The 27,560-nt window shown below is 37.5% G+C and overlaps 1 protein-coding gene and 2 long non-coding RNA genes across 6 annotated transcripts in view; 2 read left to right on the top strand and 1 right to left on the bottom strand.

Annotated features, from left to right (window-relative positions):
• LOC105381623 (acetylcholine receptor subunit alpha-like) overlaps positions 1–27,560 on the top strand; it is a 139,625-nt gene that overhangs the window by 99,918 nt on the left and 12,147 nt on the right. Inside the window, exon 7 of the mRNA XM_038112229.2 lies at positions 5,712–5,858. Coding sequence (XP_037968157.1) covers positions 5,712–5,858 — 147 coding nt within the window. The remainder of the gene's footprint in view (positions 1–5,711; positions 5,859–27,560) is intronic.
• On the bottom strand, positions 11,243–14,466 carry LOC125488932. Its single transcript, XR_007266608.1, has 4 exons — positions 14,198–14,466; positions 13,172–13,231; positions 12,123–12,452; positions 11,243–11,889 (listed from the first exon to the last, which is right to left on the bottom strand). It is a non-coding gene; the product is annotated as an uncharacterized LOC125488932 (long non-coding RNA).
• LOC119693679 lies at positions 21,361–23,906 on the top strand. 4 transcript variants are annotated; one of them, XR_007266611.1, is made up of 5 exons: positions 21,368–21,507; positions 21,610–21,922; positions 22,157–22,265; positions 22,387–22,569; positions 22,739–23,906. It is a non-coding gene; the product is annotated as an uncharacterized LOC119693679 (long non-coding RNA). The 4 variants fall into 4 exon arrangements; XR_007266609.1 differs by lacking the exon at positions 21,610–21,922 and having other exon boundaries at positions 21,361–21,507; XR_007266610.1 differs by having other exon boundaries at positions 21,367–21,507; positions 21,610–22,265.

Below are 27,560 nucleotides of genomic sequence, written 5' to 3' on the forward strand. Positions count from 1 at the left end.
ATAATTTGGTAAATACATATGGGGCTGTACAGAGACCAAAGGGTAGGACATTAAATTCAAACAATTCACCTTTCCAGGTAAAACGAAGATAAACTCTATCACTTGGAGAGATGGGCAGTAAAAAATATGCATCCTTTAAATCTAGGGTTGCCATGTAAGAGTTAAAATCAATAAGCTTTAGAGCTGTGCGATAGTCTTCCATTTTAAAATGGGTGGGATTAATGAATTTATTAAGTTCCTTTAAATTTGAGATAAACCTATGCTTTCCATTAGACTTGGGTACTGTGAAAATTCGTGAAATAAATTGATTTTCGCATGTACTACATGGAGATATGAAACCTGACTCTAAAAGGTCATTAATACAGTCATTGATAATTAGAGTCTCTTCGGTACTATAACATTTACTTTGACTTGAAACTGTTTGATATGGTTCATTATCAAATGGTATTTGGTATCCCTTAACCCAAGACAGGATAGTTGTGTCATTGGTAATATTAATCCATTCATTAATGTAATACTGGAGCCTGCCTGCAGTAGGTATAGGTTTGTGTACCTGTGATAGAGTATTTAACGGCGTCGGTTCTGCGGTGGGCGGTTGTAGTTCCGTGGACGAGTCACCTGCGGCGGCGGCGGCGGCGCACGGCGGTATTCCCACTGCGCGGGCGCTGGCGGCGGCGGTGGCGGTGGTCGCCGAGGCTGGCGGGGGTACGCTCGCGGCTCGGCGACTGGTGCCCGAGGTGCCCCCCGTACGTTTAAAGCTGGTTGGCTACGAGGCATGGTAGTGTTCAGCTGTGCACGATGTTGATGGTTGCTAGAATTGTATCTCAACTCGGAAGCTGATACAGATATGGCCTTTGAAGTCTTCAGGTGTTCAGTCAGGTTGGACCCAAATAGGTTATGGTCTATTTTAGTGTTCTTTATAGTGTCTCTTTTAGATTTGTTAACAGCATTGATAATGGCAAACCGCCTCGATACAGACTCCCTGTGATGGATATCACATAATAGGCGGCCGGCATCACTTAGAATTTTTGTAAGTTCTGGATCACTATGCCTCTCTGTTAGTGTCATATTTAAAGCTTTTCCAATTGCTGAGAGGCAACTAGCCATGACATCTTGTTTCTTCTCAGAGTAGGCATCCTTCTTTATATTAAGGTCATGTAGCGCCGACTTCACCTCTGGGTTGAGTTTAGGTGGCCTGATAAATGCACAGTTTTCTGCTGGTAAGTAATGTTTAGATAACTCTGATTTCTCCTCCTTTGTGAGCCCGTTTAGCAGAATGTGCTTCCATCTATTTGCGACTTCCTTGTGCAAGTCGTCACCGAATTCCTTAACTTGAGTGGGGTCAGAGCCAAGTAACTCCAGCACCTCGGGGTCCAGCTGGCTATTTTCTTCTTCCGTAACCAGATTCACATTTTCGGTAGCTGCGGTAACATCTGTAATTGTACAGAAAAAACAACCGGTCAGTTTCACATTTGTAGGTTAACTTTTCCACACGCGATATACGCCGGGAAAGAAAATACCTATTTGCGTTATTTTATTACGCTCATTATACATGGTTATCATGACATGAAATCCACATATCTACACACGATAAACGTCGAGATATTATGAAGGAAAGATCAGTCAACCACGTGTTCTAACCAAGTTCTAACAAGTAGATTTCACAATTTGTATTTAACATCTGGACCCGATATGCACTTGAAACTTACCTTCATTGCCTTCATGAGGGACATAATCACAGAGATTCATGCTTGCTGGCGATTGCGCAGGAGATAGACACACACCTTGTGAAGGTGTCTCACATCCATCCGACGACGAGGAGGAAATTCTTCTTTTCTTCCTGACAAGTTTCTTCACTTTTTTCATTACCTTTTCCAGTAATTCCTTGTGCGACGTGACTCGGATAACACGAAATCGAGTAATGGCGAACAAAACGGCGGCACCATAGACAACGGAAATGGTGAGGGCCATAGACAAATATAAGGCCCTGCTACACAGGCACAAATTTGTTAGTGCTAAAAATAAAACTATTTTTAGGGCTTTAAAAGTGTGATTAGGATAGCATCATCTCGAGTGCTGCATGTAATATCGTAATCATCTTCGAGAGAGAAACGAAGTATAATGAATATCATTTGCATATCCGCAGACATTAGTATAATGTATTCATAGCTGCCTATCTAGAGTATGGACAGATTTAAAACTACAATATAAACTAAATAATACTATATTATAATATATATACTATATTATAACTCTATGACTTCGGTAATAACGAAAACACATCTACCATACACATTACACACAGCAAATCACACAAAATTCCTGAAACCAATCTCACTTGGTAACTTCAATACGAGCTGAAATAACTTTCTCTATTAACTGCAAAGACACACATCCAGTTTCATATACAGGGTTGAATTTTATCCCAACGACAGATTAATGTTCCCTAATAGCCGGATAAACTATCATTATTATTACTTAAGTATTATTTTTATTTATTATACTTAAAGTTAAATATTATGTACCCACCTACTCATTCGTGACGTAATAAGCAGCATTTTTTTTATAATTTGTTGAGTTAGTCCCGTAATAAAAATGATGAGTATGACTGGTAGATCCATTCAGAACCTTCTAACAGCACGGCACAGAACTGATAAAGTTCCACCCTGTATAAGCCAAGAGCAAATATTATCAGATATTTCGTGAATACACATCGAACCCATCCGAGTCAACAGAGCAGTAAGGCAGATGATGATTTTGCTAATGGAGTGAAAATGGATCAATGTACAGGCTGATTCAAAAAGGTTACAGCTGATCTTAAAGTAGGTAAAAATGCAACCTACCCAACCCCTCGATATTAATATTCACTTTACTAATTTCTTTGAATTAATAAAATAATTTACATTTTGATTAAGTATTTAATGATTTCAACGAGTATGCCGTCTTTATTTATTTATTTGTTTATTTGTTGTCGTCTTTGTTTATTCATAACTTGTTTTTTATGTTGGCTCAATTAAAGAGTAATTTTAATGTAATTTAATCATAATTGTGATGATTCATAGAACATCCTGTATATGCGGGGTTACTCATAGATGGGAGCTCTACAGGCTGGTCCTGGGGCTCGTCGACCGTCGTTGTTATTCGGAAATGGAAATTGTTTGTTGATTCATGTAAAGGTTTGCTATTGAAATCTGAAACGACTTAGACAAATTCATAACTTTGACTCTTGAGAACGTTTGTGCCCTATTTCCCCGATGTGATTTATAAATATTTGTAAGCATGTGGGGCTCCTGGGAGAAGCCTATGTGCAGCAGTTGAATATTATTTCATGATTGAAAGATTCATCTTTCGCGCTTCAGCGCGAATCAATCACAGTGATTAAAAACCGTTAAAGCCTGAACGAACGTAATGTAAACTCTGTCCGTATTTTGGTGTACAAATCCACAGAAAGCAGTGTGGCAAAGATATGGATTTTGCATATAAGTCGGCTCCCGACACATAATTTACAGGAACTACATGATTTATCAGAGATGCCAAAACCAAATAAAACGTGCTCGTGCCAACGGTTCCGAGGCTTTAGTGTTTAGACAACCTTACAGTTACATCATATGAGCGATAACCAAATTTTATTCATATTACAATCACAGTCACACATTGTGAACGAATAATTAGGGAATATGCATTTGAAAAAAATACACATTTACATTAATCGCCTGTGATGATTTTCAGATCCTAAGCTACCTAAATTTGCTAAACTTTGAAAAACACATAAACTCTCACCCGTTTTTGTTTTTACGTTCCCAACCAACGTACTTATTATAACGTCATCATACGTTGTCAACGCATTTACGTAGTACGGCCGGCGCAATCTAGATCGTCACCTCAACGTTTAGTAAATCAGCGAACACAAAGCCGGTGAGTAAACTCATAAAGTTGTCGTGAATCCAGGCGGCGTCCCACGGATATCTGGTTTCAGCACTTACGTTTGTCATGCGATATTAGTAAGACTTTCCCGCTTGAGATGTTTTCGGAACGTTTTGTTATTGTGACTGAGGTTAAAATATAAAAATTGTTATAAACGGTTTGAAAATCTGTGAAATCTAGGATTGGATATAATAGGTGATTTATTATACCTATGGCCTACCTAAATACTATGTTCTTTATCGTAACAAACAATAGAGTAGAGTATGTTTTTTTCACAGAGTTATTCAAAATCAAAATCAAAATCAAAAAATATGTATTTAAACACCATAGAATTTAAAAAGTTAGAAGGTACAAACAAACAATTTTAGGAAATTAAATAAAAGGGTGAGAGATTATAAATTATCGAAATTCGGTGGCTTCCACACTAGGCTCAGCCTGTGTCGTGGATGCCAGTGTACCTGGTTACAAATAAAATGATTAACTAAGTAGGTAGGTGGTACTTATAGAACTTTTAAATCTAAATAATGTTAATAGCTTAATAGGTATGCGTTAGGGTAGGTATTTAAATTATTAAAACTAAATATGTACTAATCTTAGGAACATTTTTGGTAAACATAATTAGCTAGCAAGACAAAATAAAAACAAAAATTAACATAAATTTAACCATTTTTGGTTATCAAAAACAAAGGAACTTAAGTAATAAGGTAATACATTCTTATTTTATAAAACTTATGGACTGGCTAATAGAATAGGTATTGTTAGGTATGGAGTATTGAGTATATATATAATTTAGGTAAAAATAAGAATTAATACTTATAATAAGTATAGATAATAAGTATAGATATCAATGATACTAATAAATAAATAGTAATAAACATAGGTACATATAAAATTATAAAATACAATTATAAGTGTCTGAAAGTATAATTATTATTTATTCATAATTAATGATGTATTTAGAAGTATGGTAATATAGTGTAGGAAATCAATCACTTGGGCACTTGGTATTAAAGAACCACACAAGTTAGCTTCTTTCTTGCACCCCTAAAGACATTAAAATTATTGCATGCAATTACTACATGCTTCCTGTGTAAGGCAGCAGACTGAAAGGACTCCTACAAATTCCGATGTTTTTTTTTTACAGCGAAGATTAAACTACTAAGATTAACATAACATAGGGGCGCTGTTACACCAACTAGCAATGTTTTCTCTAATGAGTCTCAACCACAATTAACCACGCGGTCGGATTTTGCCAACTCTTATTATGTTTTGTTTCTTGGCTCTGAGCGTAGCTTTTTACGAATACCGCATTTATTTGGCCAATTATTATTTGTTCTACTACTTTCATTTGCGGTTTACGTTTGAACAAATGGTGGCCTGAAAATTTGAGTTCCGAAAATATATTTACGAGTTAATTTTAAACGATATGTACCTATATTATGCATAAGTAGTATGAATAACGTTACAGTACATTTATTTATAATTTCTATAGTTTCTCCAACATGCTTCATCAATTTATATCTTCCTCATTACAGTAGTGGGAATACATCAAGATGCAACTTACCACAACTCTTTTCTTGCCTTAGAAATAGGAAACATGTAACATTTTAGGCCCCCTTGAAGGTGCGGGATGAGGCAAGAGGGGAAGATGTCAAAAGCGCGTAACGCCATTGGTACGCGCTATGCCGCACGGCCGCTATTGGCCAATAATTATTCTTAACCGTATACCTTATCATTCTCACTCTCTCTCACACCTCAACTAACCCCATATCTCCGTCTCGTTCCAGTATATGCGTGACGGTGGTGGTGCTGAACGTGCACTTCCGGTCGCCGCAGACGCACCGCATGGCGCCGTGGGTCAAGCGCGTGTTCATACACATACTGCCGCGGCTGCTGTTTATGAAGCGGCCGCAGTACAAGTTTGATACTACTAGGTAAGTCATTTATTTGAACATAAATATTCTTCCACCCAAAGGTTGTCTTGAAAAAATAGTGATAATACCGGCTTTTTTGTACCTATGTGTTTGTATATAAGCTTTGTAAATTCTGTTCTTGTGTGTGTACAAATAAAGAACATTCTATCTATCTAAGTGGGTGTGAGGATTGAGGGTGTTAGTGTATGGATGTTATTGATGAGGCCATCATGAATTTTAGTGTAAGTAAATTAAAAATATATATTATGCAAACACTCTATATAGGTCGAATAAGAAAGACCATGTAAAAAAATCATGATTGAAATTCATCATTGACTCTTTAATTAAATTCTTCTAAACAATCTAGATCTTTTATCAAACCTGTGGGTGGTAATAGCTGCGAAACCTATACAAGCATGCGCCTACTACATGTAGATAGATAGATAGATAGAATACACTTTATTTGTACACCAAAACAGAATAATAAAATTAACAAAATGTAACTTAATTAGGGTACAAAAGGCGGTCTTATCACTAAAAGCGATCTCTGCCAGACAACCTTTGGATGGAGGGAAACAGAGATTAAGATTGGGCGCAGTGTACATGTTAAAAAGGAATGTAGATTATTTAATATACTACATACTAACTACTACTACTAACTAACTACATGTACTTACTGTATGTAATTCTCAAAAGGATTGACCGATTCGAATGAGTTTTTTTAACAGTTCTTGACAATGATTCATACAAAATGGATTTAAAATTTAAGTGCCTATTTGTGTCACAATAACTGTAACATATTTTTATTACATCATACGTTTACGTGAATCCTCTGTATTGCAGCACATTTTGTAGAGTCACAATACGAAGCGAATATTAAATATGTCAGTCAAACGATTTTACCATCGCGTTCTATTTTGAGTAGGTCATAAACTGGAGACGTTTTCTCGTTTAAACAAAATAGTCTTGTTCGTTGCGGGAACGGGTCCCGAGTTACAAGTGTTAATTAATTATAACTTGGTTTAAGACTGAAAGTTCGCTTCTTTGGCGCCTTTGACGTGAGTACTTCGGGGGATTTGGCGGGTGTGTGTCGCGGGGTGGGGGGGCGAATTGTCAAGTTTATACTCAAGATTAATGTGGGGTGGTAGCTTGTAACTCAAATTACAGTATAGCAGGTTATTTATTAATTGGGTTTGTGTCTGATGTGGTGAAGATATATAAAATGGTCATTAATAACAGTATTCTCAAAATAATAACTACAAGATTTTCAAAAAAACGTTACAAAACAATAGCTTCTCCATAGATACTTTGTTGGTCACGTGACATTTTACTATGTAGAGTGCATTTTATTCACGAATTATCCATATCCGTCCAATAAAGTTGTTTAGTATGAGCCCCTGAAAACCCCTTCGGCTTAAGGTATCATTTTAACAACAAGCTGGTTAGAAAATGGAAGCTTAAATATAGAGATGTAATAAAATACAACATTTTAGAGCGGCATAAGAAAACTTAAGCTGAAATTCTCAATAGGGACTAAGTGCCGCGGCGATGAGCGAGTGTTAAACGTGAAAAGAAGTATTAAAAAGCACTTACGAGTTTCTGAGCGAATAAGAACTTTAATACCTACGTCTCAAGGGCTAAGGGCGATAACCCGAAGGTCGCTTAATACCCTACAAGGTCGCAGGGTATTTTATTATACTTTTTCTTGGGTATTAGTGGACAGACAGAACAAAGCTGATCTCATGGCCCGCGGTAATGTTATTTGCCTCAAAATAAAAGATTTATGAGTCGTGAATGAATAAATATTTTATGTAAAGAACTGACTACGTTTTAGTATACATTTATTTTTACTTAATTTATGTCGGTAGACTTAAATGAACTTATCGTTGGCTATTATTAATAAAGACAACAAAACGTGGAAACACTATCATTAACGCTTACAAAATAATTTATTTAAACAATTTATGCATCTGTCACGAACGCGAACCCGTTAAACGTAGTTTTAACTATTTTGTAATAAAGAATACATAGAAGTTAATATTTTTAAACCTGAAAAATTATAATAATATTATATTTTCACAAAATACAAGTGTATTTTCACAAGAAACTGTATCCGGCACCCAACTACCCTCGCTCGGTTTGAAAGCTAGTCAAACAAATAGAGACCGGGGCAATAAGTGCCACTATGCTACACTCGCGAGCAACCAAATCGACTCAAGCCTTGACGGCGCAAACATACATTAATACAAGTAAAATTATGAATAGAAATAATAAAAATGATATGTCATTTAAAAGCTTAAGATGTCAGCTTTAATTTGATATCATTATTATTGAAATCCATTCATCATTTTTGAAATAAATGATGTCTGAACGCAATTGTAGGAAAAACGGGAATTTAGGAAAAAAGGGTATGGGTATCGTATTATACAAATTAAACAAAAAATGTTAAGATAAAAATTTATTTATTTAAATCAATACTTTGTATTGCCCCCTCTTGCCCTAATTACAGCCTGCAGCCTGTTTCTCATAGACCTTATCAACTTTTTGACAGTTTCCTGAGGAATGCCGTCCCACTCCTCTAATAAAGCTGTCTTCAGCTCGTCCACGCTTGCAGGGACTGGATTCCTGGCCCGAACTCTTCTTTTGAGCTCGTCCCATAAGTGTTCGATGGGATTCAGGTCAGGACTGAGCGCAGGCCAGTCCATCGTGCGCAATTCCTTCTCTCTCAGAAACTGCCGACTGACTCGTGCCGTGTGGCAGCGGGCATTGTCGTGCATTAGCACGAAGTCTTCACCGACAAATTCTGCATAGGGCACAACATGACCGAGTAGAATGTCGGTGATGTACCGATCAGCTGTTAACCCGCCTCCTCGGCCGCCTCCAGGCACGAAAACAAGTGCGGTTTTTCCCTCTAGAGAAATACCAGCCCACATCATGCAGGAACCGCCGCCATATGCTACTGTTTCAGCGAAACAACATTGGGCAAATCGTTCCCCCGGACGCCGGTAGACCCGGCCTCTCCTGTCACTGCCATGCAGACACACTCTGCACTCATCAGTAAACAGGACCGACCGCCATTGCGCAATGCTCCAATCGAGATGCTCTCGAGCAAACTGAAGACGCGCTTGTCGGTGGCCTGCAGTCAATTTGGGGCCTGATGCAGGTCTTTTTGGTGTCAAGTTGGCTTCCTTCAAGCGTCTTCTCACTGTCCACTCGCTGACAGCCACTTGTCGTACACGTCTCAGTTCTTGCTGCACATCAACGCCCGTAAGGTGTCGATTGCGCAGCGAGGTTGAGACAATGAAGCGGTCGTCTCTCTCTGAAGTGCAGCGGTGGCGGCCCGTTCTTGGTCTTCGATTGAAGGCACCAGTCTCTTGGAACCGTCTGTATACTCGGGATACAGCAGACTGGCTCAAGTGGAGCTGGGCAGCGACTGCTCGCTGACTTAACCCTTGTTGCAGCAAGGCAACAACTTGAGCAGCTTCTTCTGGTGTGGTATCCATGGGTTTGCGAAAACAAGGAATACAATGCAACGAGATGTGTACCGGTCAACTTGCAACAAGCGACTGATAAGGTACACCGGATGTGGAAAGGTTTTATAGCGGGATCAGGTAGCGCAAGGCGTGGATTCCTAATGAGGTAATTAACACTGACGGGCAATTAAAATGCGTCATTAAATCTGCGCTTAGTTTTTTTTTATGGTATTGATCTTAATTGAAAGCCTAATTCTTCAGCTTTCGAATGACATATCACTTTTATATTTACCATTTATCGTTTTAGGAAAATCAATGTATATGTGCGCCGTGAAGGCTTGAGTCGATTTGGTTGCTCGCGAGTGTAGAAAGAGAACGGTACACTATAAAATAAAAGGAAGGACAGAGACAAAAGCCACCCTACGAATTGACTACAATCGTAGCATTGTCTTCGTAGCCGCACCTACGTGAAGATAGCGGTAAAAGTAAATTTTTATAAGGGCGAATATGTTTTCATGATTATGAAGAAATAAGTCATTTCAGCAGTATACTGTTATCACTACATGCTAGGGAATGCTGCAATGAACCTATATACATATTACACATTTAACAGTGTGCTCGAAATTAGTCAAAATTATTAATTATAAGGACACTCAATACGGCCGAATATTATTCATGTTTATGAAGAAATAAGCCAATCCAGCGGAATACTGTTATCACTACATGCTAGGAGATGCTGCAATTAACTTACTAACTACTATAACACCATTCAGAGTGCTCCGACAGATTAATTACCTAACAAGTTAATGTCAGTCATTAAAAAAAAAAAAAAAAACTAAATCCACCCAGATGAGTGTGTATATAACGGATAGACGATGGTAAATACATTATAAATCTATGTATGTCATCTTTGGGTTTGCTCAATTGACTTCAAAATAATCAATCAAAGATAAAAATCAATCAAAGCGCCTGAATAAATTATACAGGCAAAGAAGCAATAAAGTTGCTGCTATGTCGCCGTAAAGTAATTGTGACGTAATTAATCTCTCGGAGCACGTTGTTAAATGTGTTACATGTCTATAAGTTCATTGAAGTATTCTCTATCATGCAGTGCTAACAGAATTGGGGTGGAATGACTTATTCTTCATAATTATGAAACAATAGTCGCCCATATAGGAATTTCCATTATTATGTTATGTTAATCAAGTTAAAACTTGATAAGAACTAAATCTACCACTCATCGAGTGTATGTTATAGATAGACGATGGTATATAGATCGTAGCAATAACTACTTTATGTACGTATGTGGTCAAGGGACTTCAAAATAATGAATTAAGTCAGCAACAAATTTTAATATGGCCGAAGAAATTGTACCTAATGCAATGAATCTCTCGGAGCACGCTGTTAAATGTGTTACATGTCTATAAGTTCATTGAAGTATTCTCTATCATGCAGTGCTAACAGAATTGGGGTGGATTGGCTTATTCTTCATAATTATGAGACAATAGTCGCCCATATAGGAATTTCCATTATTATGTTATGTTAATCAAGTTAAAACTTGATAAGAACTAAATCTACCACTCATCGAGTGTATGTAATAGATAGACGATGGTATATAGATCGTAGCAATAACTATTTTATGTACGTATGTGGTCAAGGGACTTCAAAATAATGAATTAAGTGTAAGCAGCTAAAAAATGCTTTTGGCTCGGGAAGAAAGTGAAGGAACTTTTCACCATAATAATTATCTGAACCGTAGCCTAGTTGGATGTAGCTCCATATCAACCTAGAGGTTCGAGGATCGATTCCAGCTGAAGATCTTTTTTCTTTTTGTATTTTATTTTAATGGAGGTTACTTTCAACTTACAGTGAATGTGACCAGTTTATTTTTTGTAGATTTATTTTGGTTTCTTAATATGTAAATAAAAGATGCCAAGACAAATTTATTTTATTTTATACAAATACACATTAGAAACTACATCAACACAATCATGTTAAATTATTTTATATTGTTTATTATTGTTATAAGTAGGTATGATTAAGATCACAATGGTATTTCTAAATTTTTTTTTTTTTTTCTTACAAAATTCTTAGCCTATATTCTGATTCAAGAATTCTGTATAGTGTGCTTATTAATAATAATCATTATTTATTTATTTTTCATTAACTAAGGTACAGTAAGAACTTTTACTCTGGTGTGACAAATAACATCGATAGCTTTACTTATATCATAGCTCTTTTAAGTAAGAGCTCATTATATTATAATATATTGTGGTATTATAGTGCATGCATGACTGTGTACTGTGTTATCTAGGGTGAACGTAATTCAATTCTAATGGCCATTTAGGAATTATATTTTCAGTGATGCACACTTTCATGACGAGATGCAGGACGCGGAGATGACGTGGCTCGGACCACGTGAAGCTCGCTGCCGTCGACAGACTGAGATGGAGAACCGTTGTGTCTGCCCTTTCCCCCACGGGGGGTCATAGGACGCCAAGAAGAAGACGCGCACTATCAAAGATTTTGACAGGAACTCCTGTCGTCACATGTTGCATCGTCATCTTCACCCAGGTGATCTGTTGGCAAGAAACGATACATTAATAAAAAGGCGTGCCAAATAAATAACATTTCTGTGTGAAATAAAAACTATAAAAATTCTCGCATACAAAGTGGCGCCTCTAGCGGAAACTATCATGAAACTTTTGACAGATAATATAGTATATAATATAGTAATACATTGCTGCACCTCATGTCTGCACGTATGGTGAAAAGATTAGACAGTCATTAGTATCAATACTCAATATCTTACCTGCATTATGGTGTTGTCGTCCTAAGGTACCCCAGTGGTACAGAGGGCCTTCACGAGAGTGCGCCACGCCGTCCTGTCCTCAGCAACCGCTCTGGCCTCCGTCCAGCTCAGGCCTTGCGCTCGCAGCTCGCCGTCCACTGTGCGCCGCCATGTGTGCACAGGGCGACCGCGTCTCCGATGGCCTCCTAGCAGTTTCCACTCGAAAGCGATGCTTGCCATGTTATCGGCTCCCCTTCTTATAGTGTGACCGATCCATCTCCATTATCGCAATGCGATTTCTTGCTCTATGGGCGACTGTTTACTGGATATAGCGCCGGCACCAATAAACATCTGAAATTTAATTTTAAAATGTGATAAATTTAGGATAGATATATATATAATTTAATATGGGTCCGGATAAATTTATTCACTATACTGGCTTTGGTCTAAATTTCCCACAATGCTGGATGTTGATACTTGGTATACAATAAGAGTAATACCCCAGGAGTCTCTATTCCAAATTTCAGGTTTAGGAGACAAATAGTTTCCGAGATATTCATGTTTAAAATCGAGGTCGAATTGTATGGGAAATGACAGATGAGGTTATAAATGCAACTTTTTTTTGTTTTTTTTTTAAATAGGCAATAGCTTTTTTCTACACAGCCAGGTGACCATATTAATATTTACAAATACAAATGCAGTCAAACCCTTGGGATCAAAACCTAAAGATAAGTGCGACGACGAGCAAAGCGAGGAGGAGCGTGTTAGGTGCACATGTTCATCGAAACCAAAGCGTAGCGCAGGGAAGCGGAGCGGAGCGCGAGCGTTTACGACACAGTTCCTGATGTTCCTATATGACATATTTATGTGTCAGTTCACCGAGAATGTATGGCACATCACATTATATAGTCAATATCTCAAAAACTACTTGTCTCCTAGATGTGGGGGTTGGAGGGGGAGGTTCCCCTCCCCTCCCCCCTTCCACCCACACACCCCGTAACCCTTATTTCGAATGAAAATTGAAATTTTTTACCCTTTATTGTTTTAAAATAATGTATTTCTACACTTACCTTCTCATTATAGAGGCATGGCCCGGGGGCAGCGGTGGCATTCCCGAAAAAATAGCCAAGCTGAAATTTAGAAGAAAAAAATAATTAAATTAAGATATAAGAAGAGATGTAAGAAGGCAAGCTGACAATGGGATGGTATATGTCTGAAAAGCCAATCATAAAGAACCAAATAAACTGCTTATATGTATTAAACCGATTGCATGTTGGCAAAATAAATATTTAAAAAATGATTTGGTTATAACCTATGGTCTATCTAACTGTTCAAGTGTGTCATATATATGTCGCAGGCATCTGGTTGAATCTCCTGTTTGATTGAACCGCTAGCCCGTTCATTGGATGACGCTACTCAGTTGTATGACTAGGCCGAACGTTGATTGTACAAGCGTCACAAAACGTCCAACTAGTTAGCGGACTTAAAATCAGTCAGGTGGTGAATAAAACAAATATGGCGTCTAACAGCGAACAGCTGACACAAAAAGCACTTGTATTGTTATTTTGTGCAAATAAATTTGCTGTAAAGTGCGTTAATTATGTTAAAATAGTGTGACAACATGGATTTACCTATCCTTACACTGCCGGCGGATAGTTTCAAAGAAAAAAATGTGCTGAAACTGGATAATTATGAACAACAATATCAAGGTATGTTTATTGTTTTTGTTTAGTTAATTTGTGAGATGAGAGCTTTTTAAGTCTTTTTGTTGACTCTTGTCTGGTCATGTTCATCCTAACCAGACATTACAAAGTTGCTATACTATATCCCATTTAACGACTTCGCTGAATAACGTTCAGTCAAGACGTTGGACGTTACAGTCAACCACTTGACGAGTTGTTCTTCAGTCATACAACTGAATAGCGTCATCCAATGAACGGGCTAGCGGTTCAATCAAACAGGAGATTAAACCAGATGCCTGCGACATATATAAACTCACCATGTAAATGCAGACGTGCGGTCATCGCAAGGTTAGGAAAACACAAGACATATTTCAAGGTTATCTCATATTTACAACAATCGAATACAATACTCACATCACCCGAATACAATACTGGCATGGCACTTTGGTTTGCTGCCACAATCTCCTTGATGCTCGTTGGATGAGATTATTTTCAATCATATTTACCTACATCTGTTCTCATTTGGGCGCTTGCGCCGCTATCCAAGTCTTGTTAACTGTAATAACTGTAATTCCCACTCCAGAAAACAACGGAAAAGCCATTGTTTTTCTTCACTTTCTGCTGATTGATCTGTTTATTTGGATAACTTTTTGTTTACATTCAGATTTGAAATGCCCAAACTGTTTAATAAAGATTTTTCTTCGTTCCTGCCTGTCAATTCGCAAGACAATTCGCGCGGATTCATGATGATTTTTACAGTGTTGCCAGTCCCGTTGAACCATTTCGGACGGTATTTTACCTAAAAACGGACGGTTTCTTATAAAAAGGGACGGTTTAAAAAAATGTTACGATCTGTATGTGTATCAAATTAATAAGGCTGTTTTATCTTATAAGGCCGATAATAAAGAGTTATGAGCTGTTGATTTTTTGGTGATAGATATAGTTATAACTGTGTGATATATATATCGCGGGCTTCATGCCAGAGGGGCGTAAGCGCAAAAAATCGATTTTGCGTTTTTCATGCCAATCGATTCCTATACTAGTAATACACGTTCTGTAATTTTTTTGAAATTTTCAGTAAACTAGATTTTGAGATATTAATAAATAACATAAAGGCGTATACGATGTATCAATAATTTTATGTCGTGTCAAAAAGGCGTATAGACGGCGTATAAACATCAGTAGGACGCATTTAAATAATTTCGCCATGTCAGAGAGGCGTATAGACGGCGTATAAGCATCAGTGGGGCGCATTCAACTAATTATCGCCATGTCAGATAGACGTATGTGCATATTGTTAACAAAATAAAATGACAATATGCTTTCACTGTTGATATTGATGCCTAGTCCTTTCCAGTCCAGAGTTTTAATACATCTTCTAATGTATCACGGAACAGTATCGGAGAAATTACGTCCTCTTCCCCTTTGCCTATGGATAGATCTTGTGGCTGGATCTATGCTTGGACAGTAATCGTTTCAGTGTCATTAGGCACTTCAGCGCCTCGATGTGTCAATCTATTGGACATATCGCTCCGTGGGCCCGGACCACTTGCCGCCGTACCTGGTGCGAGATTCCAGGGAGGTGTTGGTGGGGCCTCTCACGTATGTATATAACTTGTGTCTGGAGAACTCAACGTTTCCCGTGAGATGGAAAACATCTCGCGTGATTCCTGTACCCAAGGGAAGCGGCGGATCTAGCGTAGCGGACTACAGACCGGTTGCAGTGTCATGTACCTACGCAAAAGTCTTTGAGTCGGCCCTGTTCAGCATTGTGTACGATGAGGTCCGGCCGCACCTGGCGGACGCCCAGCACGGGTCCAGACCGGGTCGCAGCACCACCAGTAACCTTTTGAACTTTATGTCATACCTAGTACCGCACGTTGACGCAGGTATACAGGTGGATGCAGCGTACTTCGACTTCAGGAAGGCGTTCGACACCGTGGACAACGACGTGCTGCTCGTGAAGCTGGCCGCGGCGGGGTGCACACAGAAGACGCTTAAGTTTTTTGCTAGTTATATGAAGGACCGGAAACAATACGTCCAATGCGGAAATAGCGTATCCGATGTGTACCATACATATTCTGGAGTGAGTCAGGGGAGTAATCTTGGGCCTCTTGAGTTTATTCTACTTATTAACGACCTTCCAAACGTGGTAGGCAAGGCTCAGTGTCTCTTGTTTGCGGATGACCTGAAACTTTTTACAAAAGTCACAGGCGAGGAAGATCATGACCATCTACAGCGCGATATAGACAGTGTAGTGGAGTGGGGTCGACAGAACAAGCTCTACTTCAACGTCTCCAAGTGCAACGTGATATCATACAGCCGGAGCCGCTCCCCCCGCGCGCGCCAGTACCTGGTGGATGGAGGCGCCGTGCAGCGCGTGACGGAGGTGCGCGACCTGGGCGTGCACATGTCTGCAGACCTCACATTCACTCAACATATTGTCAAGGTCTGTAAGAAGGCGTTCCAGACGTTGGGGTTCGTTCTCAGGACAACCAACAATTTTACAAGCACTGCAGCTGCTAGAACACTGTACAATGCGTTGGTCCGCAGCAAACTAGAGTGTAATGCAGTGGTCTGGGCACCCCATGAAGCAAAATATAATCTCATGCTAGAGAAAATCCAAAATAAATTTACTAGATTTCTCTACATGAAACTCCATGGGGTGTATCCTAAGTACCCGTTGATGTACCCCACTTTGTTTGTCCTGGGTATGGTGGGGTATAACCAGTTAGGCGGGAACTAGCTCTGGTATCCTACTTGTTTCGAGTGTGGCGAGGTAAGGCTGATAACATGGTATTGCTCATGAGGTTTCAACTGCGGGTGCCCAATGACTCACTCCGGAAGCGCGAGGGCCGACTGTTCCTCGTTGACAGCGGAAGGACTAATCTCCAACAGCAGGCTCCATTGACGCGAGCGATGGGGTTGCTCAATAGGATCCACGATCACGTAGACCTCTTCCACTGCTCGCTGAGTGAATTCACACGAACTGCATTATATATATATTTTTTTTTTATGTAGCCATTTCAGTGTCCCACTGCTGGGCAAAGGCCTCCCCATGTTCACTCCACACGTCTCTATTGTCAACATTATATGTAATTTGTTATTTATAATTTATAGTCTGTTTTGTTTTAATTGTTATTAGGATATGTTCTAAGTTGTAACTTAAATTTTAATATTATTTATCAACACTACTGTATTGGTTTAGCTGTAAGAGTAGCGTAGTTATGGTTTAAATAAATAAATAATAAAAAAAATATCTGTAAGGATGCCAGAAAAGCCCAAATCTCGACGGAGTCAAAATTTTCGTAGTCTACCAAAGCTAGACACAGAGGCCGATTATATTCTTCCTTCTTCTGTATAATCTGCCGAACAATGTGTGTATGTGGTCTACGGTGCTATAACGCCCACGAAATTCGGCATGCTCCACCGGCTGAAATTCATCAAATCAAGTCTCGTGATGACTGTTATAAATGTACATAAACATTTTATTCACGTGGTCAAGAGTGTGATCAGTCTATAGGTTTTTAAGAGCAATTTGTCTCCTTTCTTGAAAAACAATAGACCTACACATCTGGGGTTCTGGCTGTTGCGCATGTGAAGCGTACAATCGGGCATAGAAGTCCTTGATCGCTGCGAGTATCTCTAGAACAACTGAGTTACGAGACTTGGTTTTTTTGACAAGTATTGTTTTTGATGGGATTACTTATATGCGGTCAGATTTTCACGTCAGACCTTATGGTTCGAAACACATTCAGTTAAGTTCATACAACCCGAATTAAAAAGAGACGACACTAGTTTTCTCACTGAGTATGAGCGAGACAAGGCATAATGCCATCAAAAATGAAAAAAATATAATTATTAACAAACAAAAACCCGACTGCACGCTAAAAAGTTGAAAACAAGCCCCAATGTTAATGGAAATTATCGTAGGCGGGGACCAGCAGAGGGTTCACCATTTAGCTGAATGTTACCTAGAAAGGTGTGTGGCCTTGTGTGGCGGTCAAGTTGGTCCCCGCCTGCGATACTTTCCATTAACATTGGGGCTTGTTTTCATATTTTTAGCATGCAGTTGGATTTTTTGTTTGTTTATAAAAAAAAATATTTGTAATTTTTTTGTTGTTTTTATTTTATGAAATTTTATGTCAGTAGTCGGGTACTACTTTATGAACATATTTTTATTATTTAAAAAATTTTGGTGTTGTGTATTAAATACCTACAATATGCATATTTTTGTTATGTGCTAATTAAGCTGTGTCATTTGATATCCCACACGGCATAATTGGAAAAATATTATTTTTTTGATCATCACGTGCGCTATATACATTTTAATGTGATGTAACATAGCCTATAACCATTGCGCTATCAATGCGCTACTAACGATACCTCCTACATCGAAATCTATCAAGCCGTAGAAACAGACAAACATCCATACATACAATCGAGAAACATTACCCTCCTCCTTCGGCAGTCGGGTAAAAAGCCTCGCAAGCATAATTTTTTTTGTGAGTTATACCAAGTCGGTTTATTTTATCATTTTCTACTAACGGGTTCTCCCATTTTAAGTTATAACGTAATTCCTTAATTCAACATAAATAAGCTTGTAGTGACCATATTCATAGGTACATATAAAAAATCTGGTAATAAAAATTTTCTTCCTTTAAAAAAGGCGGCAAAGGTTTTCTATCTTTAAGGTTCGTCTGTCTGGCTGGCCTCAGAGTCAGGTTCTGCTGTAGCTGAAGCTTCTTGCAGTTGGTAATCGAGCATAGTGCGTACCACGCCGGAGCAGCGTAGGTAATACGGAAACGCATGTATGTTTTAAAGATCCTTAGCTTCTTGCGCAGGGGGAGTCGGAAAGCCAACATGGGACAGAGCATAGCCCGTGCGGCCTTCGCCTAGTAGACTGAGTTGACCGCTTGCACACTCATGGTGAGCGTGCGCTCGATTTTCACCCCCAGGGGCCCCAGGTACTTGACTGAGACGAAATGACTTCGGAGTTGCAGCTTCTTAGCCGGCGGCGTGCAGGCGGCGGACAACATCGCGGGGCGGTGCCCACGTTGACCACCACTTTTCCAGCCATTCCGGCAGGTCATCCAGTTTTGATACGGCCAGGTTTTCCTTCTGAGATGAGACAAACTACACGCTTTCGTCGGCAAGGAGTGCCAACTCCATTTCGTCTCCACGTATTCACCTCACCATCAGTAATTTTACCAGCCATTGTTAGGATGTCGTCCGTTTAGGCCACGTAGAGTCAGGCAGCTGCTCTGAGGAAGTCCAGCACAGATCTTGCGCAGGGTGGAATCGGTGTCCTCGACTAAAACGTAGAACCACCGTTCGGCCAGGAATGAAGCCGCTGTCTGCACAATTACCAGCAACGTGCTTGTATAAGACAGTTTGTACAGCAGTCCCGCATGCCACACACGATCGAACGGTCGCAGAACTCGCAGACGATGACGGTCCTTGTTGCGTTCAAAGCCTAAACTCAGAACTAAGTTCAAACTTATTAATGCTGGTTTTGATGCCATCTATCACCCGTTTTCTTTTGCAACACGACTTACAGGGCCACCACGTGTTTGGTCGTTTTATTCGTTATACATACCTGTTTTATAATTACTATTGTTTTAATAAAACATTCACAAAATTAATCATTTCAGAACCAAAGAGTCATATATTACACACATTTAGGTCCTTTGTTTTATACACATATTTGGGTCCTTTGTTTCTTTTTCTTGAATATAATTAATAATTTCAGAGCCATGGAGTCATATATTACACACAATTTGTTCATTTGTTTCATTTTCTTGAGTATAATTTTATTTTAATTCGAACCAAATAGTCATAAATAGAGGTATACCGTGGTTATTTTATATTTTTAGAGACATTGGATCTTATGTAGACAATAGTAGACATACACAAGCCAAAATTCAACTTAAATACTATTTTCCCCGAACCATACAGTCCGTTGTTATAACAGGTAGGTATAGGCATTTTTTTAAAGTGATATTTTATTTTCTTGACCAAAAGGTCCGATGTTAACAAAAGCCTTGCCTTTTAGTCTAAAATCTATACAGCCGTAAGGTCTTTTATTGACGTGAGCCTCTAAGTTACTATTTATAGTCGAAAAATGGGGCTGATCTCCATACTCAAAGATACAAAACTTGATTTTGTCGCTAATATTGCATAAATATTGTCTTCAAATGAAACGATTTTGTATTTTCATTAACTAGCCGAGCGAAATAATGTAGGTATTTCGACCCCAAAACCAACATCGGTGTTTGTTATATACAGTAGTAAAAGTTTATTTTCGCTCTACTGAAAAGTTGCAAAAATGGATATCGGCCCTCTTGGTTCTGATGTCGAGAATTTGTAGTTTCTTCCTTAAATCCTTCATACTCGTAGCACTTTTGATGTGGACATACAATGACGGGTCGATCGTTAAAATTAACTTGGGGTTGGTGTAGGTATAGGTACAATTTGGACTTTTTTCGTTCGTTAAACAAATAGATCACCAATCGCATCACAAGATTTCTTATATATACCTATGAATATGGTTACTACAAGCTTAGGTATGTTGAATTAAGGATTTTTTTATTACTTAAAATAGGAGAACCCTTTAGTAGGTAGAAACAGAAAAAATAAACCGACTTTTTTACGTTTGGGAGACTTGGCTTTTTTTACAAGTTATGTTTTTGTTTTGATGGCATTATGCTTTACCCCGCTCATACTCTGTGGGAAAACTAGTGCCGTCTCTTTTTATCTCGGTTACCGCGCTATCGTTGTGTGAGTGAGCCTGTCTATGCCGCCGCCCGCGCCGCCGCCACCACCGTGCCGCGCAGACAATGTATTTTGCCGAATTACCTACCTATGCCTACCTACCTATTTGATTTCGAGAAATTTGACAGTAAGAGAGTGAAAAGTAATATAGGTTTGATTTTGTTTTAATTATAATATGACCTACGTAAGCACCGAATGCACGTTGAAATAATAATTTCGTTTATTTCAGATAATTTAAATCCATAAAATTTGTTAGCAACAGTGAGTCTTAGCCTATATTAGTAGATAATATCAATCATTAAAAATAGGATATAATATGAATGTCAAAAAAGTAATTGATTTTTTACGCATGGCAATTTTTATGATGAAATGAATAAAATTGCCTGCATCATAAAAATTGCCAAGCGTAAAAAATCAATATCTACCATTAATATTATCACATTTTATGATTATAAAAGCAGTTCTTTACGAATCATTGGATTTTATTTTGTTGATAAATACGAGAATTTTATCGATATTTTAATATGAATAAATGAAAATTTCAATAAACAATTTATTCCAACAACTTATTTTGTGGGATTTAAAATCGATATTAATCTTATCAAGTATGGAGGAACGACTTTTTTATTCAACGTTGAAGAAAAAAACCGTGTACAGTGCCACAAACTTATCTGTTCCGGTGAGAGCTCACATAAATGTCTAATATTTCTTAATTCAATAAGATTTTAAGTTTGCTCGTATTGTTAATTCGCTCTTGCGGTGTTAATAAACCCATCTAATCTTTTACAATATACAATTCATTAATCGCTCTCACCGGAACAGATAAGTTTGTCGCGCTCTATGTGTGTAAGTATTGTCACTTTTGACATTTACCATATTTTTTTTCTGTTGAAAACTTTAGCCGAAATTGTCTGAACTGTTTGAAAAGAAGTTTCTTTTAAGTATCCAAAGTAAGTATCAATATACCTAGATGGTTTGAATATAAATATTGCGATACTCAGAAGGTATTGTACCTAATATAAAATTTATTTACTTATGTCGAATTGTTTTAGAATTACTACTGACAAAGCTACTTATGCTTATCCAGTTGGTTACACTGCACATGACTGTTGTACATTGTGATTATACTTCCACACCCAGCCTGGAAGCACCCAGCTGCCTAAAGGGCGCTCCACATTCTTAAGAGAATCTCCCGAGAACGCGAGAAACATGTGAGAAACGTGAATGTGGAAGCGATTTCTCAAGTTCTCGCGTTGTTCCCCAGCTTTACTCCACTTTTTGTCGGTATTTTGGCGCGAGACAAAGGAGCGCGAGAACGTCAGAACAGGCGAGAACGTAGCGCGCGCGCCGCCGACTTGAACGGAAGTAATTGTGTACTTTGTGGCGTCCATCGTCATCGAACGCGAGAACTGTAGTGAGAACTATTTAAGAACTTTGTGAGAGTGTGTACCCAAAGAAGTTCTCCCTACAGTACTCGCAGAGAATCTCCGGAGATTCTCGCGTGAATGTGGAGCGCCCTTTAGAAAGTTCTTACAGCGGGCTGCTTTCTTTGACTATCAATGATAGGGTAATAATTTGGTGCTACCCCTTAAATTACAGATGCTTCCCCTTGGTGACGAGAATGCCGCACCGCCAGCAACAGCCACTGGGACTAGTGCTGGTGCTGTTGCTACAAATAGTGCTTTGCCCGACAGAATTGAAATTATGTGTAAGTTTGTATAATTATTAATGAATAAAAGTGTTATAAGCACTGGATAGATATAAGCCTTAGTATAGATTAAAAAAAACTTAATTTATTTTGATCCATTAAACATCTTTCAAAATTTCAGGAACTCCCAGAGGCGCAGAGGCTGAAGCCAAAGGAGACTTGATGGTTTTGCAGTGCGAGCAGATACAATGCGATAGCGAGAAGGCGGAAGCCATGAAAATGGTAGCTGCAGCAGTAAATACACAAACTGCTGTAAATGAGGGACACAATGCCAGATTAATGGCATTCATAGAAGCAGAAAAAGGTAGATAGTATTCCTAATTGTAATTCATTAATGAATCGTAATTAATATAACAAAAACATGTCTTTAAATGCATCAACATGGTACCTAATAGGACCTATAGTGGATATATTGTCAAATAAATCCGTATCATAATTAATTATAATATAATATTTTTATTATTAAATTTCAGAAACTCGGTCGCAGTCGTGGGCGCGGTCGTGGGCGCACCAAAAAATTTCCTTGAGCATATAGAGCCTTTCAGCGGCTGAGTATTCCAAATCGCCGAGTCGTGTGGGCTACACACTTGCACGCCATGACTTGCATGACTTGCATCCACACTTAAAATGACGAGATTAGCGTCACATATCTGTAAAAACTAACTGTGATTATAAGGCCCTACATTATAGGTAATTTGTTAGTTTTTAAAGACTACTAGATTACTACTTAATTATAAATAATTACCAACTGAGATTTTCTAATTTCCTATAATTATGTAATAACTTGATTGTTAATGAATTATTATGAGAATACTCAAAGACTTATATGAGAAATAATACTTTTATGAATAATATTTTTAGTTTTATAAAGTTTTGTTGTTTTCCAAGATGATTTAGTCAGCAGTGATATCTGCCTTTAGAAAGCATATAGGTAATTTGTTATTCTAGGAAAGAGACTATAGAAATTCCAATCGCCATCTGTTGGTCACTTGGGTGCAACAACACTCATCGCAATAAAATAAAAATAATTTAATATGATGATGTAGTTTCTAATGTGGATTTGAACAAAATAAATACATTTTGGCTCAGTAACTTTTATTTACATAGGTACACTGATAAATAAAATTATTTTAACTAGCTACTGGATCAATATATTATAAATGTAATTATTATTTCAAAGTAAGTTGTCATACGGTACAGTTGATTTTGATGTTTATTGATACACTTAGTAGTTCATATCATAGCATCATGATGCGTCATCAATTCATCATCAAATACGTAGGTGGCCTAATGCTAATTATAATAGCTAATTATAAGTACATCGCGTCTGCGTCATTTGCACGAATTATATTATTTATAGAGTACTAGATAGTTAATTAAAATGTACATACATGGCGCTTTTATGAGATATTTCACCTATGAGTTATGATTATTATTAATAAGCACACTATACAGAATTCTTGAATCAGAATATAGGCTAAGAATTTTGTAAGAAAAAAAATAATAAATTTAGAAATACCATTGTGATCTTAATCATACCTACTTATAACAATAATAAACAATATAAAATAATTTAACATGATTGTGTTGATGTAGTTTCTAATGTGGATTTGTATAAAATAAAATAAATTTGTCTTGGCATCTTTTATTTACATATTAAGAAACCAAAATAAATCTATAAAAAATAAACTGGTCACATTCACTGTAAGTTGAAAGTAACCTCCATTATAATAAAATACAAAAAGAAAAAAGATCTTAAGCTGGAATTGATCCTCGAACCTCTAAGTTGAAATGGAGCTACATCCAACTAGGCTACGGTTCAGATAATTATTATGGTGAAAAGTTCCTTCAGTTTCTTCCCGAGCCAAAAGCATTTTTTAGCTGCTTACACTTAATTCATTATTTTGAAGTCCCTTGACCACATACGTACATAAAATAGTTATTGCTACGATCTATATACCATCGTCTATCTATTACATACACTCGATGAGTGGTAGATTTAGTTCTTATCAAGTTTTAACTTGATTAACATAACATAATAATGGAAATTCCTATATGGGCGACTATTGTCTCATAATTATGAAGAATAAGCCAATCCACCCCAATTCTGTTAGCACTGCATGATAGAGAATACTTCAATGAACTTATAGACATGTAACACATTTAACAGCGTGCTCCGAGAGATTCATTGCATTAGGTACAATTTCTTCGGCCATATTAAAATTTGTTGCTGACTTAATTCATTATTTTGAAGTCCCTTGACCACATACGTACATAAAGTAGTTATTGCTACGATCTATATACCATCGTCTATCTATTACATACACTCGATGAGTGGTAGATTTTGTTCCTATCAAGTTTTAACTTGATTAACATAACATCATATTTTCCTATATGGGCGACTATTGTTTCATAATTATGAAGAATAAGCCAATCTACCCAAATTCTTTTAGCACTACATGCTAGAGAATACTTCAATGAACGTATAGACATATAACACATGTAACAGCGTGCTCGGAGAGATTAATTACATTACAATTACTTTACGGCGACATAGCAGCAACTATGTATGAGTCACGTCATGCGCACTCACCCCTCAGCAGCAACTTAGCAAAGTACCAAGAGTGGGAGGTGTAACTGCTGCTAGCTGCACTTTATAAGGCGCACGCTACGCCGTTTAGTAATTGTGACTTTATTAATCTCTCGGAGCACTCTGTTAAATGTTTTATATGTCTATAAGTTCATTGAAGTATTCTCTATCATGCAGTGCTAACAGAATTGTGGTGGATTGGCTTATTTGGAAAAACATATTCGGCGGTACTAAAAATTGCTGCCGAATTTTCTGCTGCCAAGTTCACAGACCTCGTAGCCGCTACGGTTGCTACGAGCTACGGGCTACGAGCTACGAGCTACGAAATATGTGCTACGAAAGTGCGGGATTATTTTACGTTTCTGCGTAATTTGTATCGTAAAATAAAATTGTTTATGTTATTAGATTTCGTTTAGGCCGCGCTTTTAGGCGTAGTGACGTATTTTATTACGATATTTTATGTACAATAATGTACATTATTATTTATCTGGTAGTAAAAAGGTGTTCGGAAATATGATATATTATCTACGCGTATACGCTGTTGATATAATTCCTCATTATAATATTTTGTTATGAATTTTTATTATTTAAAAATCGTAGTAGGTAATGTAGGTATTCATGTAATATGGTGATGTATCCATGATAGTTTATCATCGTGAACATGTATTTATAATCGAGTTAATATAATAAATAAATAAAAAAAAAAAAAAAAAAAAAAAAATAATCTCTACCGAAACCTAGGTATCCTGCGCCAATAGTTTTGACATATTAAATTATTCATGTATCTGTTAGCATATTTATTACCGACAACAGCTAAAAGTGAATACAAAATTATTCATTTAATCGTAATTAAGGCTAATTTAACTGTAAAATATTTAATAAATTTAGCTCTGATTTCGCCATAGTCGGTTATTTATTTATTTATTTATTTATTTATTTATTTATTTATTTATTTATTTATTTATTTATTTATTTATTTATTTTCTATGGATAAACAACAGTAATAGACTATAAGTAACTTAAATTTAACATAACAACTATTTTAAGCCTATCACCTTAAAAGTTTATCACTAAAACATTTATTTATATTAAAAAGATGTGATACTTAATCTAGAGCTAAAAACAAAATGCTATACCAGTCAAAATCAAACCTAGTAACTACTAAAATTAAAGTTATCTCGCCAAACTATGAGCCATATTATTAATAAGCCTCTTGAATGCTACATTCTTTTTGTTGTAAATGTCTGCTGACAGAAAGTTTTGGTTGTGGGAGTTACAAATTCGGTAGGTAGGCGCGCGGCGACCAGCATTTGTGCGTGTTTTTGGAAGGTAGAATAATTTGCAGATGTTGCGTGGTGTTGCCGAGCGAGGTACCAGATACCTAATGTCGCTTACTAGTTCTGAGCAGTTGTAATGATTGTTGCAGATGTTGTAGAGCAGAAGTTCGTCATTGACGGAGCGTCTTGCTGATAATTTTGGTATATTATAATGCTTCAGAAGATTTTCATACGACATCTTGGAACGAGTGAGTCTGTAGTGTATGGATCTTAACGCCTTTTTTTGGATCATTTCTATCTTCTCACTGTATATTTTATAAAGAGGATTCCAGATCACCGAAGCATATTCTAATTGCGAACGAACCAGAGTTTTGTAGAGAACTAACAAAGTATTAGTTTGCCTAAATGACTTGCTAATACGAAGTATGAAACCAAGCATTTGATACGCTTTTTTACAGATATTTGTGATATGTTAATCAAATATTAATTTATCATCAAGCTGTACTCCTAAATCACGAATAGAGGCTACTCTCTCTAGATTTTGCCCCCCTATATTGTACGCATGTTCTAATTTATTCCGTTTTCTTGTGAAAGATATTTGTTGACATTTATTGGGAGCTAAATGGAGTTTATTAATTGTACAATATTGATGGAAGCGGTCGAGATCATCTTGGATTTCTTGACAGTCGTCAATATTGTTTATGGTTTTGAAAATTTTGAGGTCATCGGCGAACATCAAGATTCTACAATTATGGAAACACTTGGATATGTCATTTACAAACAAAATATACTGAAGAGGACCTAATATGGATCCCTGAATTACTCCCGAAGAAACCAACCTCTGATCCGAATGGTACCCGTTGATAATAACAGTTTGGTAACGGTTGTTTAGGTACGACTTGAACCAGTGTAGGAGATTACCTGTAATACCGTTTTGAGCTAATTTCTTGAGTAACAGAATATGGTCTACTTTATCAAAGGCCTTTTGAAAATCTGTGTATATAGTGTCAACCTGAAGCCCTTGATCCATGGCGTTGAATAAAAAGTTCGAGTACAGGATTAGGTTCGTAATAGTAGATTTGCCTTGTGTGAAGCCGTGTTGATTTTCAATAATGTTGTGGCTCAATTGAGCATACAGGCAATCCTTTACGAGTGTCTCGAAAATTTTTGGCATTGTGGAGAGCCCAGATATTGGCCTATAGTATGAAACGTTGTTTCTTGGGCCTGATTTATGCAAAGGTGTTATGAATGCTAATTTCCAAGTTTCAGGAAAGGTACCTTCCTCTATGCTACGATTAAAGATAATCCAAAGTGGTTCCGATAGTTGCTTAGCTGTATTTTTCAGGAAAATGGGTCCAATTTTATCCGGGCCAGGACCTTTTCCTATGTCTAAGTTTATTAAGCACTTTTCCACCTGATATTTTGTTA

The sequence above is a fragment of the Plutella xylostella genome, chromosome 9 (genome assembly GCF_932276165.1).
Source record: "Plutella xylostella chromosome 9, ilPluXylo3.1, whole genome shotgun sequence".
Taxonomy (NCBI): domain Eukaryota; kingdom Metazoa; phylum Arthropoda; class Insecta; order Lepidoptera; family Plutellidae; genus Plutella; species Plutella xylostella.